Source organism: Myodes glareolus, chromosome 2 (genome assembly GCF_982192425.1).
Source record: "Myodes glareolus chromosome 2, mMyoGla1.1, whole genome shotgun sequence".
Taxonomy (NCBI): domain Eukaryota; kingdom Metazoa; phylum Chordata; class Mammalia; order Rodentia; family Cricetidae; genus Myodes; species Myodes glareolus.
The window spans coordinates 87,297,356-87,315,169 of NC_142027.1; the positions used below are offsets into that span (position 1 = coordinate 87,297,356).

The following is a 17,814-nucleotide window of genomic DNA, read 5'->3' on the forward strand; positions in this document are numbered from 1 at the left end:
GGGCTCTCAAGCCTCCAGATCACAGCCCCCTGCAGCCTCAGTAGATAGACCGTCAATGTGTGTGGGCGTATAAACCTTTAATACTGCTTTCAGGACTTCGGAGCTGGAAATGGGTCGGGGATTACATGCATTCAGACATGTTAAAACCAAAAACTACTGGCAGTGAAGGACGGTCTTAAAATGTTTGAAGAGGGAGAGTCGGCAAAACATAATTTCAATATCAGGGGAAGGGCTGTTCTGCAAAATAAATGAACAATCCATATCGGGGAGAAAAACGGGCACAGTATCTACCCATTCACGTGCTTGCAATTAGGCCTCTGTTAAACGAAGCCAAACGTATGATTGCTGTACAGAGACCTTTGGTGTCTGTCAAATTACATGCCTGGCTTGTCAGTGCCAGCAGGGCATGGGTCTGGAGAGAATTCCTCGCGCACACTGTCTCATGGGAACACGAACGACTGGACATGCAGTTGACAATGGCGGTTTACCTAGCAACAGTGAGCAGACTTCAGCGTTCGGAGGAAAGGCACTCTGCAGCCCCGGTCAGCTCCTGAGGGCATCTACACATGCCTCTAGGTCACCCATGCCCAGGATATCCCTCCAGCCCCACCAGCAGGAATAGCCAGGAAGGCTCAGCTGCAACCGAGGGGGTTGATGATCTCTAGGTCACCTCTGGATAGGAATTAGAGCCCGATGAGGTCCCCAGTGGCTCGGCGGGTATTTTTACCTATCCCATCCCTCCCTGTCTTCAGTAGACCAAGTTGGTACCTAAGTACAACGAAATTTCAATCCCTAGATATTTTGTGAGGTCAGTGGGTACTGGGCCTACCAGCTTAAGTGGTGTTGTGGTCAAACTAGAGACAAGTGGGCCCATTTCAGGTGGCCCTTGTAACTAAATTCCCTTTGTTATAAATAAGTGTGTCATTCTCCCAGGCAAAGGGGCGGGGCGTTGATTATAACAAAGTGTCCAGCGATTTCCTTGTTGTTCTGTTTGCCTTTGATTACACTGCCTGCTCCACAGCAGCCTGTGTTACGGTGCCTCCCATAACCATGCCTTTCTCGTTCTGTTCCTCTTTACAAACCCTATGTAGGAACGAAGAAGGAATCGCAGAAAGACCCAGAAGCTAACAAACCTGCCGTGTCGTCTCCCAAGAGAACAGCGTCATCTTCCAGCAAGGTTCACTCACCAGGTATTGAACACGTGTGGGCGGTGCTGTTTTGGGAGGCCTGAGTTTGGCACTGAGTTTGTTCAGGTGGTCGGTGATGGTTGCATGCTGGCCTGGCACGGGGGCTGGGGTTTCCTCATGTCATACCCGAGGACCTGAGTTTTACCTATCAAAACAAGAGGTTATGCCACATATATGTGGGAGGATTTCTTTGCAAAAGGATATGAGCTCTTATGAGGACATGTGAAAATAATTCAATTGGGGGAAAAAAAATCACACTCTGAAGGTCTCAGCTCAAGTAGTATTTCATAAAAGGAAGAGAAACGGAGGCTGTGTGTAATAATATCTAGCTTTGGACTGTTTTCAGTCTATGCCCAAAATAAAAGAATATTTTTAAAAGTTGAAACATGGAAATATTTATATCAATAAAATGGCAAACAATTAAAAATTAATACAGGTTAAATCACCTATATGTAAAGTGTACATCTTGGTCAGTTTTGACATGTGCTCTTACCTGTGAAGCTAAGAGTTTTCAATGAGGAGAAAACATGCATCCATCTTCTCCCAGAATGTCCTGGTGGTCTTGTCAGGCCCATGTGCACAGCCCACCACACCCCAATCCCAACCAGCTCTGGTCTAGTCTGTCTAGTAGTTCGTGTTTCCTAAAGTCTCATGTATGCGGAATTGTGTAATACGCTTCTGTTTTCCTGTCGTCTTTAGTAACCCCTTTCTCCATACTGGTGCATCCCCCAGTGTGTTAGTTACATTGCTGCTGCTGCAGCGAAACAGCGTGACCCATAGGGAAGTCCCAAGTGAATGCATGTTGTTGACAGGGGCATAGCATGTCTGGGACCCAGTGTCTCAGTCTCAGAGGGAGACAGTGTGTGCAAATTACGGCCACCATTGCTTTCTCCCCCTACATGTTCACAGCCTGAAGACTGCTCCTCTACCGAGAGTGTCCCTGCTGAGATTAGCTAAACTTGCTTTCTTGTTCAGCGGATGTCATAACCCAGCTTCCTTGTTCAGCTGATGTCATAACTCCGCCTCCTTGTTCAGCTGATGTCATAACCCCACCTCCTTGTTCAGCTGATGTCATAACCCCGCCTCCTTGTTCAGCTGATGTCATAACCCAGCCTCCCTGTTCAGCTGATGTCATAACCCCGCCTCCTTGTTCAGTTGATGTCATAACCCAGCCTCCTTGTTCAGCTGATGTCATAACCCCACCTCCTTGTTCAGTGGATGTCATAACCCAGCCTCCTTGTTCAGCTGATGTCATAACCCCGCCTCCTTGTTCAGCTGATGTCATAACCCCGCCTCCTTGTTCAGCTGATGTCATAACCCCGCCTCCTTGTTCAGCTGATGTCATAACCCAGCCTCCCTGTTCAACTGATGTCATAACCCCGCCTCCTTGTTCAGCTGATGTCATAACCCCGCCTCCTTGTTCAGCAGATGTCATAACCCTACCTCTCTATATATTAAACACAGTGAGCCTCAGGATACTTTGGTTTCTCCAGTCAAGAGCCCAGACTACCCAATCCCAAATTTTTGTCCATGTGTTCATCTGTCTCTCTGTACTTTATTTCCTCGCCACCCCAGTCGGGTCCAAATGGAAGGTCCCTAGAGGCTGTGCAAGGACTTGGTGGAGATCAAGCCAACTTACAAAAGTAGTTTATTAGGGCTTAAGGTTCCAGAGGTGCCTGTCACTGAGGGCAGCAGGCAGCCAGCATGGCAGCTTGAGCAGAAAGCGAGGAGCTTGCAACCCTTACTGTAAACAGGAAGCTTAGAGAACAGTCACTAGGGATGGTGGGGGGCTTTACACCCCCAAAGCCTGCCCCCAGTGATGACTTCCTCCAGCAAGGCCATACCTCCTAAGCCTACCCGAGCAGTAGCAGCAGACCAAGTGTTCAAATACGTGAGTCCATAGGGAATAGAACTATTAGGTGGTGTGGTCGTGCTGGAAGAAGTGTGTCAGTGTGGGGCGGGCCCAAGCCATGCCCAGTGTGACAGTCTTCGCTTCTGCTCCCTGCAGATCAAGATGTAGACACTTCTCCTGCACGCAGCCTTGTTCCACCATGATAATGGACTAAACCTCTGAAACCAGAAGCCACCCAATTAAATGTTTTCTTTGTAAGAGTTGCTATGATCATGGAGTCTCTTCACAGCGATAAAACCCTAACTAAGACCCCGGATGTATGGTTCATGTAGTAATGATATGCTTAACTGTTGGGGGGATATTTGTATACCGTGGAGATGAATTGCTGTGATGGGTGTAATAGGAAGCTGAATGGCCAATAGCGAGCTAGGCAGGACCTCTGGGCAGAGAAAGATGCTGGGAAGAAGAAGGCAGAGTTGCCAGCCAGACAGAGAGGAAGCAGGGTGGGCAGTATAGAGTATAGGTAACCAAACTGTGTAAAAGAACATAGATTAAAAGATAGGGGTTAATTCAAGTTGTAAGAATAGTTAAGAATTAGCCTAAGCCGAGGGTGAGCTTTTCTAATTAATGAGTCTCCGTGTCATTTTTGTGAGTTGGCAACCCAAAGATAAATCTGACCACACTTAACTTCTTTAAATTGCGCCAAATTATTTCCTAAAGTAACCTGTCGTTTGCATTTCCAGCAGTAGTGCCTGAAGCTTTCAGTCCCGCCAATGCCTACTGTGCCTACTCAGGACTTTCAGGGAAGCCCCTACTTCCACTTACTGGCGAGTTACAAAGGATCAGACACACAACACAGATGAGCGTCGGGGTGAAGTGTCCTTAGGATGGGAACCAGAAAGGTCCCCTGCCGACAGCATCCCTCCCTGTGGCTTTAGGGAGTGCTCTCTAGATGTGTCTAGCCAGGCCAGAAACTCCAGACCCCACGTTTTAGGGATGCCTAGACACTTGGGCACATAGGTAGAATTGCTTATTCATTCAACCCCAGCCCTTCCCTCCTCCTCAGAGGTCAAGGGTGATTAATTGCATTCGGGTAAAATGGTAGTAAAATATCCCACAGACCTGACCACAGGCCAGTCAGATGGAGGCAGTTCCTCAAACAAGTTTCCCTTGTCCCTGGGTTACTCTAAGATGGCACAAACCAAGCAACACTCTGGACAACCCCTGGGAAACAGTAGCCCTGTTGAGTACTGAGTAGGAAAAGAATTCTATCTCACAAATCCTTCTCACCGTGCTTACGGTCATAAAAACAAAGCTATCTTCAAGTTCACGAGGAACTCCCCTGTGTGCCCTTGGGATCTGCCTCTGCTAGAACGATGACCGAGTTTCACAGAGGACCTTTCCCTCCAACGGAGAAGCCATCAAAGCTGTGTCCAGTCCTTGTGTCCGCCTTGTTTACAAGTGTGAAGGTCATGGCCTTCCGTCACATTACCAATGAGCAGGCACCCGCTCGGCTCTGTTGCCATGTCTGATAAGCTTTGCAGATTGGATTAAATCACCCTGTCCATCTCTGGCACTCCTCTGGGTAGTGACTGGATGCCGCAAATGAATTTTTAATATTTGCTTTCCATTTTCAAACACCGTGGCCTCCCCAGTGCTTAGCCTCGGCACGCAAACTGTCGGGAGCTCAGACTTTGCACGCAAACAACTGTTGACGTTCGCCTTCGTGCTGATGTCCAGTTACTGGCTTCCCCGCTGGGACAAAGCTGTCACATGTCATTGTGGTCAGCGTACATCCCATCTGCCCTAACCTGATTTATGCAGCTGGTATGGCTAGTTTGAAAGAAACTGTGGCTGGGGCAGGACTTGGATAATGGGAATGCAGTCTAGATTTAGGGCACGCTCCTAACCCTCTGAGGTGTGCTGGAGACACAGAGTAGCCCCACAAATGAGGTAATGGGAAGCACCCTGGGCAGAGAGGAGCCAGGGACCTGGATTGGTCCCTCCTGGACAGTTGTTGACCATTGGCCAACGATGAACCTGATTCCTTCCTCATCCACTGGACCTTGCAGGACAGCAGACGTAAAGATAACGTCCAAAAACAAGATTTAAGTATTTGGGACCTTAAACGTCTTAACATGAAGCATCTAAAATCCTAGCAAGAAGCATATCATATCAGCTATCTGTTGGTCATGGCAAGTGAGTGCTCATATAGTTCTTTGGTCACTGCTAATTTAGAGGTAAGGACCTTTGTACGATATTGGTAAATGGTAAGTTTGTGGTGCAGCCACAGGGACCATTAAGATTCAGCATCACAAACCCTTCTCAACAAAGTGGCAGTAAAGTCCATGGCCAACCTAATTTCTCAGCGCTTCCTTCCTAGTGGGGAAGCTCTGGGGCTGGGCTTTGGCCAGCCCTTGACAGTGATGGAGAATTATGGTACAGCCAACAAGGAGCCCTAAACAAAGACTGTTTCTTCAGGTCACTTAGTGTCCACAGAGTAGCTAAGCTTATTGTGTTGGCTCCAAAAGTGAGTGTTCTCAGGGGAGCCGCTGACTTGGCCCAGATGTCAGTTGCTGGGTGACGCCTGAGAGGAGAAATATGATCCTCCTGCTTACATTTGACTGAATAGGGGAACTTTGAGAACATGAATGAAAGCAATGCAATAGTAATAGTAATAGCAATAGCAATAGCAATAGCAATAGCAATAGCAATAGCAATAGCAATAGCAATAGTAATAGTAATAGCAATAGTGATAGTAATGCCAGCTTAAAAAGGAAACTTCAGTGGTAGTATTCATTTCCTTAACCTAATGATAACAATGCTGGCTAGTTTTAGGTCAGCTTGAAAGAAGCTAGAGTCAGCAGAGAGGGAACTTCAGTTGAGCAAATGCCTCCATAAGATCCAGCTGTAAGACATTTTCTTGATTAAGTGATCGATGGGGGAGGACCCAGTCCATGGTGGGTGGTGCCATCCCTGGGATAGTGGTCCTATAAGGAAGCAGGCTGTGCAAGTCATGATGAGCAAGCCAGTAAGTGGCACCCTCCATCGGTTCCTGCCTCCAGGTTCCTGCCCTGCTTGAGTTCCTGTCCTGACTGCTTCAGTGATGAACAGTGATGTGGAAGTGTAAGCCAAATCAACCCTTTCCTCCCCAACTTGGTGTTGGGTCAACAACAATAGAAACAACTGAAACACTAGAAATGGAGACTACACGTCTCTTGCAGAGGACCTGAGTTTAGTTCCGAGCACCCATGTCGGGTGGCTCACACCTGCTTTTAACTCCAGTTCCTAGACTCTCTTCTGACCTGTGGTGTGCTCACATACATGTTCACATATGCACACACACATACACACACATACACACACACACAGAAGTGAAAGTGAAATAACTTTATAAGTCTGTAATACGCACACACACACACACACACACACACACACACACGCACACACACACACACACACACACACACACACACACACACGCACACATGGCACTGTGGGCGGGGGAAGCAGCACAGCTCAGAGCTGACCCTGTGCACTGTGCTCGCAGTCAGCCTTAGTTCACTGTGCTTGTCTTGAACCTTCTGGAGGAAATGTCTCCCACCATAAAGGCGCCAGACACTCAGTGCCTCGGCACGGTGACTAATGCGCTGGAGAGTTTTATAAAATCGTCAGCCTTCTCACCACGGAAAGATGGAAATCAGCAGCCATGGGAGAGAGGCTTCTCCTCAGAGCCTCCGACCCGGTCTTTCCGTGGGTCCGACAGGAAACTGCTCCTCGCTTCTGCTGAGATTACCTCAGAAGCCGCTCGCTTGTTTCTCAGTACTGAAAATGCCGTGGCGACGCACAGTTTAAGATTGAGATGCCTAAAACCTGGCAGTCCGTTTTCTGGAACAGAACATATTTTCATCACATGAAGGCAATTTTTGAGGAGCAATTCGGCCTAAGCCCCAGAAATTAAGGCGTGTCACCTGTGAGGTCCCACCTCAGTCTCTGAGGTCTTGTTAAGACTATTATAGTGTCTGTTCATGACTGTTGTCATGTCTGCTGCTAAGTCGTTCAAGGGATGAGACCATCGGCACGTCACAGCCCACCTTGCTCTGTGTCTCTGTGTGTCAGACGCTAGGTTCAGGGTTTGTATCCTGATCCTGGGATCTTAGAAAGGAAACAAAAGTCAGGAGAGAGAGAAAGAGCCCCCAAATAACTCAAGGCGGCACAGGGACATCTGTCCAAACACAGGAAGACCGTGTCTGAGATATCAGGTCATGGCCACCTGCAGACTCTCTGGCTGCCTGTGGGGAGAAGGTATCTCTGTGCCTCAGTGGAGGGATGGTGGCCCATGGGTCCGTAACCATGGTGGCCTTCTTTCCAATGAGCTCTTTTCTGAAGCCTTACCTTCCTCAAACTTCAGCCTAAAATGCCCCTCTCTGTCCCTCCCTAACCCTACCCTCGGACCCTGGCAAATTTCTGGTCCATTCTGGGAGCTACACCACTTCACGTTTGCCTCCCGGGAGCTTTGTGGGTAGGGTGGGGAGTGGTGGCTTCCTTCACACTGCGGTGGGAACAGAGGGAGGCTTCCTGAGGGAACCACCTCCTAGCCCACCTCATAGCTCTGTAAAGATCATTCTACTTGTAATGAAAATAAGAATCAGAGGGGGAGTGGATGGGGAGCTTAGACCGTATCTGTAGCTGTGGGCATGATCTGAAGTGACACTGGGGGTCCCCGAGACATTAGTGCAGTAGGAACTAAGCCCCCCATAGATATTCTCACTTACTTGACCTTGACGCTGAAGAACAAGGTCACAAGAGGGTCATGTGAAGGGCAGGAAGGGGCTCACAGCATTACTCTCTGGTACTGAGGAAGGAGCCACTACATTCTCAGAAGCCGACTTCTACCCGAGGTGATGCGGGATTGATTTCCCAGTAGACATTCGTCTAAAGGCAATAAATACATAAAATAGATTCAATACAGACAATGTACAATTTCATGTGAAGCCCCACAGCTTCTGTCTTGAGTGCCGATTCTAACTGTAAGTTCATTATCTGGTACAGGCTGTGGGTCTGGTTGGTTTTGCTGTTTGATGCTTTTAATTTATTTGCAAGCATTTTATAATGACATTTACCATTTTTTTTAAAATCCCATTAAGAAACAAGAAAGAAAGAAAAACTTCTCATTTCATTCTCTTCAAGCAGGCCTAAAGCAATGGTGGACGCTGAGAGAAATTTGGTGTTGTGTTTGTTACTGTTTTCTAAGCATAAACTTTGCGCATAAAACTGGTAAACAGACTAAATGACCTAAGCCCCAGCCTGTTCTGCGGGCAATTCCTTCCCTGCCCTGCGGGTCTGGGAAGCTCCTGTAAGAGGCTACAGTTGAATGGAATCCCACGAGTGACTGTTCTCTCTCTTCACAGGGCACCCAAAGCAGAGGGCTGCTGCTCCTCGGAATGGGTTTGCACCCAAGCCTGACCTGCAGGCCCGAGAGGCAGAGCGGCAGCTGGCCCAGCGACTGAGGGACAGATGTGAATGGCAAGCCAGGCAGCTGGGCCTGGCTCGAGGGGAGCTGAAGAGGGCCATCCGTGGCTTCGACGCCCTGGCTGTCTCCACGCAGCACTTCTTCAGAAAGGTGAGGCCGTGGCTGTCATTGCTGAAGGTCTTTTCAGCTACTTGGGCCCTGGAGCCGATAGCAATGCTCACAGAAAGTGTGTGCAATAGTTAAGGTTTGGGGATAGAGTTGAGTCTTGTTTGTCATAGTGAATCTTCTGCAGCATTCTAGAATATTCCAGGAACCCCAAACTAGTCAAAGAAGCTAGTCTAAAAGGAAGAGTAAATAACCTTGATTACAGAAGAAAAAAGTGGGCAAAAAAGAAACACACAAAGAGCTCCGAGGGGAAATGTTTGAACACGACAGTGTGCGCTTCTTTGCATTTTCAAAACGAGATGGGCTCATTCTGGTGTTTTGACTGTGGACACAAGGAGACAGAACCTCAGCATCATCTTCCGTGGCTGCTGGTGGGACATGTACGGGGCGGGCCTGAGGGTGTGCTCCTCTGAGCCCAACAGCATGGGCTAGAGAAGGGTCTTCACTGAGCACTGATTCTCTAGAAATGCAGAATGCTGGGTTCTTGTCTACTGATGTCGGGGGTCATCTGGATGCCAAGGTGTGCTTAAGGGTGAAGATGAGCATTTGGTTTAGAGAGCCAAATACGATTGTTGTTTTCATAGTTGCTGTTGATAAAATGGGTAGTTCATTTAGAAAAAAAAAAAAAAAAGAATCTCCTAGAAGTGTTAGTTTATTTAGAGAAAAAAAGTTCATTTTGCCCCACAGTTCTAGAGGCTGAAAACCTGAGAGCGTGGCTCTAGTGTGTGCTGGGCTCCCGGTGAGGGCCTCAGACTGCTTTACATCATGGTGTGGAGCCGAAGGGCAAGCAGGCGTGTGGGAGAGAGGGAGCAGGGCTAGTATGCACGTGGGAGAGAGAGAGAGCAAGGCCAGTGTGCCTGTGGGAGAGAGAGGGCGGAACCAGTATGCCTATGGAAGAGGGGGCGGGGCCAGCATGTGGAAGGGAGCGGCAGGGCAAACACTGAGCTGTCTTATGCCAACTGGTTCTCCCAGGAGCTAGTCTGTTCCCGGGAGACAGACATGAATTCACTTTAAAGCCCCCCCCCCCTTTTTCAGTAGGAGGTTTTGGAGGCTCAAACCACACCCGCGTCCTAAAGAGGACTCTAGATGAACCCCAGGAGAAAGGGGCTGGGGTGGCATGATCAGGGAGCAAACAGGCCAAATCTATAACTGATGTCATCGTTGGCTTCCACAGTCCATTGGCGGTTTATGTGGTCTGCCATTAGCAGATGGAGCCCAGAGGTCAGACATGGGGTGGCCCCTGGGAGGACAAAGGCTGAAGCCTCGAATGGTGGGGCTCTCTGGAGGTTCAATGTCACCCCTGTGGGAGATTAGGTACACTGTCCCTGTGGGGAGGGGGGGATATCCCCAGGTGGGAGGGAACCAGCCACAAGGAAGCATGGTCACTGCAGCCAGCCTCAAATGGAGTCTCTTTTTGTGTATTCACTTGCAAGTTCCTCAGAGCACACACCTCTTGTGGTCCATAGTGCATGGGTCCTCAGCATTCCTAATGCTGCACCCCCTTAATACAGGTCCTCGTGCTCTGGTGACCCCTCCCCAACCACAGAATTGTTTCATTGCTACTTCCTAACTGTGATCTTGCTGTTGCTAGGAATCATATGTAAAGACCTGCTGTACAGGAGATCTCCTATGCAACCCCTGCTGGTGGGGGGGGGGTGTCGACCCACAGGTTGAGAACCACTGCCATGGTGGACTGAGTGGCAGGATGTAGTGAAATGGAGAGGCACCGGGCTGGCCAGAGGAAATACCACCTGTGCCTCTGGAGACCCAAACAGGTCCCTCCCTGCTCTCCCCGTGTCTCATAGTCCCTGATGGCAACAGCAGCCCCGTCCATGTGTGTCCTCCCTGGCTGCATGCTTCTGTCCCCTGTCCTGAGTCTTCACTGTCTCCACATCTGACTGACAGAGGCTACTTCTTTGTCATTTGAGGTCAATTGAGGTCGTCGTCATTTGAGGAGGTAGAGAGTTAATGGGGAGAGGCACTTTACGGAAATCCTTGAGAACAATCGTGAGGGCAAAGAAATCTCCAAAACCCACTTGACGGTTCTGCTCTCAGGAGGGGATTAGGCGGGCATGATGTGTGGAGAGGACGCCAAGCCGGGCCGCTCAGATGTCGTTATACAGGTCGTGTGTCCCTGGTGTGAAATCTGAGGTGGTCCAACACCCGAAACCTTCTGAAGACTGACAAGGCACAAGCGCGGCATTCCACACTGGAGCTCCTAAGTCTGGTTGCACTCTTAAAATACTGTATAAAATTACCTCTATCCGGTGTTTCAAGGGTGCATAAGAAACTTATTTGAACTCCTTGTACAGGCTTAGATCCCATCCCCGAGATAACTCATTATGTACACTGTAAGAACATCCTGAATTCTAAAGAAAAAAATCAGAAGCATTTCTGTCCCTAAGCACTTCCTTTAAGGGCTACTGATTCTTTATCCATAAACAGCAGTCTGGCTGGTTTATCCAGTTCAGTTGCTATAGTAAATTTGTCCTGAAAGTGCTGAATGTGTCTTGAAGAACGCACTGAAAATTCATCTCGTCTCTGGTAACAGCATGGAAGCCCAGTTGGACTCCCCATCCTAGCAGAATAGGAGGCGGTCAGCTCTGACAGCTTCACCCAGTGCCCAGGGATTCTGAGATGCCACACTTAGGTGCCAACATAGCCTCACACCCGCCTGCTTTTAACAGCTCTGCCCCTCGGCAGGCCAAGCAGACCTGCCGAAAAACATGGTCACAAACCTCCAGGGATGTGGTAATGAGCATGAACCTCCTGGGCTCACTCCAGGGTCCCGCTGACAAGCTGCACTCTTTCTCTCGGTTTGCTTTTTCTCCAAATGCTACCCTGTAGCACCCCCTAGTGGTGATCCATGAAATAGACCACACAGTGGTCCTGTACAGCCAAGAGTTTCTCATTGAGTACTTACGTGTGTGGGTGGGTGGGGGGTATTTATTTCTTTTTTATTTTAATACGATTTATTGTATCTATCCAATAATTTAATGTTGAATTTTGTTTTCATAATTCACACTGATTGTGATGGTAGATTGTGGTTTCTGCTTCTTAGTTATTAGAGATTAGGCAGAAAAGGCATGGGAGTCGATGTGAAAAGTCTCTGTATGTCTTAGATTTCCATTACTATTGCGGAAAACCTGAGGCAATCCTGAGATACATGCCAGAGAAAAGACTACTCATGTCACAAGCCAGGGAGCAGAAGAAGAAAGAAGAAGGGATTCGAAGCCCCGCATTCGCCGCTCAGAGGTGTGACCTCAGTACCTCTAGGTCTTTTCCATCATGAGGGGTCTACCACCTACCCACAGAATCACTCTGTAGCAAAGCCTTGTGCTGCGAAATAATCCTTTTGTATGCTGTGAATTTGCGCTATTGTTGTTGGTTAATAAAGATTCTGATTGGCCTATAGCAAGGCAGGATAAGTTAGGTGGGGCAATCAAACTAAGGATTCTGGGAGGAAGAGGGGCTGAGTCTGGGCTGATGCTGGCCAGTCACTGAGGAGACAGGCGTGTAGAAAATGAGGTATAATCCATGAGCATACAGCAAAGCATGGATAAGAAATGTGGGTTAATTTAAGTGTTAAGAGTTAGCTAGTAACAACCCTGAGCTATTGGCCAGGCACTTATAAGTAATATTAAGCCTCCGTGTTGGTTATTTGGGAGCAGGTAGTGGGACAGGAAAACTATATCTACAGCCATATGGGCCAAACTATAGCATGTGTTTTCTAAACTTAGTGAAAAACATACTTACAGTCATCTTATTGGACTTACTGTTTGTTTGCTCTTTTTTTTTCTTTTGAAACAAGCCCTTAATACAAAAAAGCAGAAAGAACACAAACCCAAATTCCCAGCATTAGACTTAAAATTTTTAGCATTCTAGTCTTCTGGCTTTGTGGGTGTGTGTTAATACTTAGAGGTGTGTATTTTTAATAGGCTTCATCTGCAATATCAGGAGCTCTTTCTTGGTCAACTGCCTCTGCCATGTGAAAGGGCTTGTGAAAGCCTCGATAAACTTGAAAGTGGCCCGGGGTCCCCAAATAACCGCCCAGCCCCGGGTGACAGACTGCCTGAGGTTCTGGAGACATTATTCTAACCCTCACTGAATTCTTCCAGCTGGTATAGCTGTCACCTTTGTATGATGTTTGGGGACACTGGGGGAGACCTGCAGGTCTCTGATGACATTTACAGAACACAGTGGAACCAGCAGGCGTATCTTTGCGCGGTACATCAATGCCGCCTCCATCCCCGCCCCAGTCTCTATGCTGCTTCTGCTCCGTGCGAGAAGGGGGAAAAACCTTGTCACACATTGCAAAACATAACTCAAAGCTGGATAGCTATGCATGCTGCTTCTAGGAAACACCTGGGGGCCATCTTTGGCCTGTTGCCCTTACAATGGACCAAGTGAGAAGGAAGAGTTCTGGAGAGGAGCAGTCGTTAGGAATGAGGGGGTGTGAACGAGTGGGGAGAGCCGCCAGAGCAGAGCCTGTATGTCTGCCTCTCCGGTGGGCGAGTCCTGTCCCTCTCTCTAAGCTCTTAATAAACCATTGCGAACGTCTGAATATTGTTTTAGGCCCGAGGCTCTGTTTGAGAGGCCCACGTTCCTCTGTGAGGATAGCAGGCTCCTCATGGCGGAGTCTCCCCAGTGTCTTCATTAAGGCCCCACAGCACCTGCTCCAGTCTTGAGTCACGCAGTGTGCCTGATGACGCAGAAGACAGAGGATGGAGGGAGAATCCTTCCTAAGCAACTGTTGGCTTGCTCTCACCTTTGAAAGCAGTCAGATTTTAAATTGAGGCTTCGTCAGATGAATGCCTGCCTTGCTTCATGAAAGCAAGAGAGAAGCCACATTCCACGAGCTGAAGGACTTTCCATTCCAGGCATTTCTTCCTCCTACTCCCCTACCCCACTCCCAAGTATGTTCATGATCAGTAAGTACACTTGACCGGAAGCAGAAGCAGTTTGATGTTCAGAGTAGCCCCCTCGGTCCTTGACCTGTCACCATAGCACTGTGCGCCTTTCCCATAAACAGTGCTCTGCCATTACCTTCTCTTCCTTTACCTTGTCTGAAAAGCTAAAGCCTTAAAGAAACTGTGAGGAGCTGGGCTGGGCTGCCTGACCATCAGTCAGCAGAGAGTGCGGTAGGAGTGTTAGTGGAGTGGTACTCACTCCCTGATGCGGCAATACAGGAAGTCTGTGTGTCCTGGAAGTAGCCACCGCCCCTGCAGTGAGGCGCCCGCTTTTCCTCTGAGGACTCTAGTCAGAGGCGTGTCACAGCATAATCTACAGATACTAAGTGTTCCCCAAATCAGGAGGTAAAATTCCTCCCCAAAGAGCCCTGTCCTGGGCTGTTCATAGAACAACTAGAAAATAAGTCGAGAGAGCCAAGTCGTCTCCTGCTTATGAAGATCCTCAGTCCAAGGCCTGAGGCACCCCAACTTTGTTGATGATGGTGTAAACTGAATAGTCAGATGCAGGAGAGTGAAACCCAATACCTGACTGAGGTAGAGCCGTTGCCCCCATCTGTTCACCTCTCGCGCTTTGTGCGTGAGCTCGCTTCCATCATTTTGTTCATTTGTTCGTCTGCTCATCCTTCCGATGAAAGAACGTCCTTCGATCATGGATGGGCACTGTGGAGGGAGATAAATGGCTTCCATTGAATGCTTTAGGAACCTGTCCTGCGTGAGCAGCAAGTAGCTGGGCAGAGGGAAGTGTGCGCCTGTTGAATCACCTGGGATGAAGTACTGAGTACTCTTTACCAGTCGGAGCATGGCAGGGCGGACAGTCCCAGGGACACTCCTCCCAGCCTCTGTGCATTCTTGGCTTCTGCAACCACAACATCTCTACTAAAAATTTCTTCTCTGCTCTTAGAATTACTTTATTTTTATTTATGCATATAAATGCTCACTTGGGTGTATGTAGATGCACCCTGGGTTTGCCTGGTGTCCTCAGAAGTCAGAAGAGGGTGTCAGATCTCCTGGCCCTGGAGTGGCGGATGTTTGTGAGCCACCGTGTGGATGCTGGGAGTCAACCCTGGGTCCTCTGCAAGAGCGGCCAGCGTTCTTAATCACTGAGCCATCTTGGCAGCCCTGGAAATTTCATTTTAGATCATTTAAATGTTGTAAAGTCCACCAAAGGAAACCAAACTGAATAAGAGAAGTTTTAAAAAATGAATGGCTGCCTACGGAGGTTAGCACTTCCTGCCTCAGCCCCCGAAGTGTCTGCTCTGTGAGGACCAGACTCATTGTCTTTCCTAGATTTGAGTTTTCTGGAAATGAGCTTGCTGATGGCCTAATTCCAATTTTGTTTTTTAATAAAGGGGGAGATGACTAACTGTATCATTTCCAGGGATACGTAGAGTTAGTGGACCATCACAAGGGTCTGGGATTTCATAGAGCTTGTCAGACTCTAAGACTATCTTATCTTTAAATGCCAGAAGTTGTAGCAAGAAGGGCTGGCTTGTTGGGGTTTCTGTCCCGCCCGGTACCCCACAACCTGCAAGCCCCAAAGGCAATTACACACAGGACTCCATAAAATTATAAATTTATTGGCCCATTAGGTCAGGCTTCTTATTAGTCCTTGAAACTTATATTAATCCATTATCATTATCTATGTTAGCCGCACGGCTCAGTACCTTTCTCAGTGTGACAGCTCACATGTTGCCTCTTCAGTGATCTGGGCAGGAATGGACAGGGAGCTTCCTGCTTCCCAGAATATTCCTGTTCTCATTGCCCAGCCTCTACTTCCTGTCTGGTTGACCCACCTATACTTCCTGCCTGGCCAGTCAGCATTTTATTAAAATACATGATTGACAGAATACAGACAATTCTTCCACACCAAGAAGTGGTATTTCTCTAAGGACCCGTCTGAAATCCTAGTACCTGGGAGGCTAAGACAGGAGGATGGCCAGAGTTTCCGACCGGTCTGGGCTACGTAGTGAGCTGTAAGTGAGAGCCTGTCTCGGATGGCGCACAGAAGGTGTCCCTGTCCACCTGGCCCGGGTGTCGCTAAACAGGAGTCACAAAAAAATGCAAACACCAGCCAGTGGCCGCACTTACCTGGAAATGAGGACATGATAGCAGAGTGCTCACGGAAGACCCAGGAGAAGGCAGGACAGCCATCCCGCTCCCCGTGCAAGCACCAGGGTGGAGCCAGGGTCTGAGGAAGGCCCCAAGGAGACAGGAGATGTGGCAAAGATTGAGGAAGCAGGCGACCCCACACTTGGGTCGCCAAATGAGAAAGCAGTTCCAGGCCAGGTCCCTGACGGTGGGTAAAAAGATACAGAAGTAGCAAGTGCCTAGAATTTGATGTCTGAGGAAAGTGTGAACCAAGAGTTCCTTAGTAAAGAGTTACTAAGTGTCCCTGGCTCACTGTGGTCAGGTGGCAGAACCTGCCTGCGAGAAGTGGCGGTGGTGCCACCTAGAGGTCGCCTTCTAGAAATAAAAGTCTGAGAGTCTGTGCTCAGAAAAGTCACACCAACTCTACCTTCCAGTCTGCAGGGATTGTCCAAGAGAGTGAATGTCTCCTCCTCCATGTTACCCCCATGGGACACAGATTAGCTCATTTGAAACCGAAAGCACACAGCTTCCTTCATCTTGTGCCCCTTCCCAACCATCAGATCGTGAAAACAATGAGAAGAGGTGTGCGCAATGCTGTAGGCTGTGTGCCCGGGAAGCACGTCATGAATGCAATTCTGTATGGCACAGATACACAGTCAGACAACCCACACCTCTGATCTAGCCTGAAGGGAATAAGGACAAGTCACGGAAAACAATTGAGAGAGGTTAGTTCAACTATATGTACAACCACTTGGAACGTGAGTGGCTTAATTAAGCGCACTAAAAAAGAGAGACAGTCTGAAGTTATTTAATGAACCCAACTACATGCTGTATACAAGGATCTCCATTTAAATATAAAAATAAAATTTAAAATAAAGCAGTGAAAAAGGTACAGTATGCTGACACTATCAAAAAGAGAGGCAGAATGGTTATATAATTTAATATCTTATTAATTTCTTGAGATTTTTGTACATTGTCATTTGATTCTTTAAGATGGCTATATTAATTTCACACTAAACTGATGTTCTAGTTTTGGTCAACTTGAGACAAGTCTAGGCACACCTGGGAGGAGAGAATCTCAACTGAGGAGCTGCTTTCATCAGATTGGCCTGTAGGTATGACCTGTGGGGCATTTCCACAATTGTTGATTGATGTGAGAGGGCCCAGTCCACTGTGGGCAGTGCCGTCCCTAGGCTGCCTGGCCTGGACTGTATAAGGAAGGTAGCTGAGCAAGGGAGAGAGAACAAGCCAGTGAGCAGCGGTCCTTTGTGGCTTCAACTTCACTTCCTGTCTTGGTTTTCGTCGACAATGGAGTGTGGTGTGGGAGTGTCAGCCAAATAAACCCTTTCTGTCTCTGTGTCAGTTCGGAAACCTAAGTAGAAGGTTGCCCTAAAACCAGGAAGGTTGTCAGTAAAACATACAGTACTGCAGGGAGTTCACAAAAGTTCGGAGCTGTGAAACCAGCTGCTGGTATGACAGGCTGGCTCTACTGAGCCCAGCAACACAGGCACAGCCATAATGTCCAGTTAGTATAGACCCAAGAGCCCCGTTGCTTCAAAATAGAAAACACCTTTTAAAACAGCGCCTACAGTTTAGGGGGAAGGTAATCATAAGCCCCAGAGTATAATGGGCACAGCTCTGCCCTTGGATGTTTACAAACATACTTTCATTTAACCTTCATGATGAAGGTATTTCAACCCGTTTTGTGGATAACTTGGGTGCCTTTTAATCCAACCCCGTCTTGTGTAATATTTTAGTCATCACGGATTTGTCAAATGCTAGCTAGATTTCAGAATAATCAAATGGAAATCACACAGGATCTCTTTCAAGACAGTCCCAGGCCCCTCCCCATGCAACACTCACCAAGCTCCTCACCTGAGCCTCCCAGCATTGCCGGAAGGTAGGCAGGTGGTGACAGGTGTGGCCGGGTGACAGCTGGACAGAGGGATGGAGTAAAGGAAACTCGAGACTGGGGATACATTCTGGAGACCTGCTGTAATGGTGGGTACAGTCAGCAGCTCTGAAACGTGTAGTTTACACTTGCCAAGGGCAATGATAAGTGTCTCACCAAGTGCACAC

At 48.3% G+C, this 17,814-nt stretch overlaps 1 protein-coding gene across 4 annotated transcripts in view; it reads left to right on the forward strand.

Moving 5' to 3' along the window:
• Mtus2 (microtubule associated scaffold protein 2) overlaps positions 1–17,814 on the forward strand; it is a 372,456-nt gene that overhangs the window by 268,045 nt on the left and 86,597 nt on the right. For all 4 annotated transcript variants that reach the window (XM_085685182.2, XM_048418727.3, XM_085685184.2 and 1 more), the window contains 2 exons: positions 1,092–1,190; positions 8,451–8,662. In XM_085685182.2, coding sequence (XP_085541308.2) covers positions 1,092–1,190; positions 8,451–8,662 — 311 coding nt within the window. The remainder of the gene's footprint in view (positions 1–1,091; positions 1,191–8,450; positions 8,663–17,814) is intronic.